The 922-nt window shown below is 55.4% G+C and overlaps 1 protein-coding gene across 1 annotated transcript in view; it reads right to left on the bottom strand.

Moving 5' to 3' along the window:
* Window positions 1–922, bottom strand: part of SHE (Src homology 2 domain containing E) — a 22046-nt gene that overhangs the window by 4346 nt on the left and 16778 nt on the right. The window contains exon 3 of the mRNA XM_012658475.1: window positions 260–565. Coding sequence (XP_012513929.1) covers window positions 260–565 — 306 coding nt within the window. The remainder of the gene's footprint in view (window positions 1–259; window positions 566–922) is intronic.

Raw genomic sequence — 922 nt, 5'->3', positions numbered from 1 at the left:
GATGATTAGAGCCTGGACAACTAGAACTGGTGCTATAGACCAACAGAACCAAAGTGTTGTGGCTCTTCTAAGCGCCCATCAGGAAGCCTTCAATCTCAGTCCTGGTCTTTCAACTATAGGCAGATTCTTATTCCCTATATTAAATTCCTTGGAAAAAAGAGACCTGCAGTGAGGAGCACCAAGAAAAGGACGCGGCTGGAAAGCCGCGGTGGGCGGCGGCTTCTGGGCAGGGAGGCCCGAGGCCAGGCTCCGCCCTCACCTGACAGCGCCCGCACGATCTGCTCCTTCTTCCACTCCCAGGGCTGCTCGTACTCCGCCGCCGGCCTCTCGTCGTTCTCGGGCAGCCGGCTGTCTGGGGGCCGCGCCTTCCCCTCGGCCCTGGGGCCGCCTTCTGCAGGCTCGTAGGGAGTGTCGTACAGTTGCGGCGGCTTCCCCAGGAGGTCCTTGGAGCTGCGTCTTTTGGCGGACGTCTCTGACTTCAGGCCGTTCTCTCCTGGCTCGCAGGGGCTGTCCAGCAGCTGAAGAGCCTTCACCAGGGGATCTTTGGACCCGCGGCGTCTAATTTCTGAAACACACATGTCATGCACAAGCCCTTGAAAGAAAAGGTGCCATAAAGCCTGGCAATTCACCTAATTACCGCTTCACCTCTGACTGGTTGAAGGTGGCAGAGAACTGCAAGATTGTTCCCTAATGGGCTGATGACTTCCCAGCTGGGCCACAGAAGCAAAATGAAGGTGCCTACAACTTCTCCCCTCCACTCGCCTGAGCCAGATGACGGGATCAACTCTTAAAATGAGAGATTACATCGAAGACAGGCATGCCTCCAGGGTGCCAATTGTAGGTGTAAGAAGTGGCCTCAGCGTAACCTGTTTCTTGTCCTGGTGTTTAAACAAGGTTGTCAAGATGCAGTGTACTTTCCATT

Source organism: Propithecus coquereli, unplaced genomic scaffold (genome assembly GCF_000956105.1).
Source record: "Propithecus coquereli isolate 6110/MARCELLA unplaced genomic scaffold, Pcoq_1.0 Scaffold59, whole genome shotgun sequence".
In the NCBI taxonomy this organism is placed as follows: Eukaryota; Metazoa; Chordata; class Mammalia; order Primates; family Indriidae; genus Propithecus; species Propithecus coquereli.
Note: the sequence above shows the minus strand (reverse complement) of the source record. Positions and strands in the feature narration are given on the sequence as shown.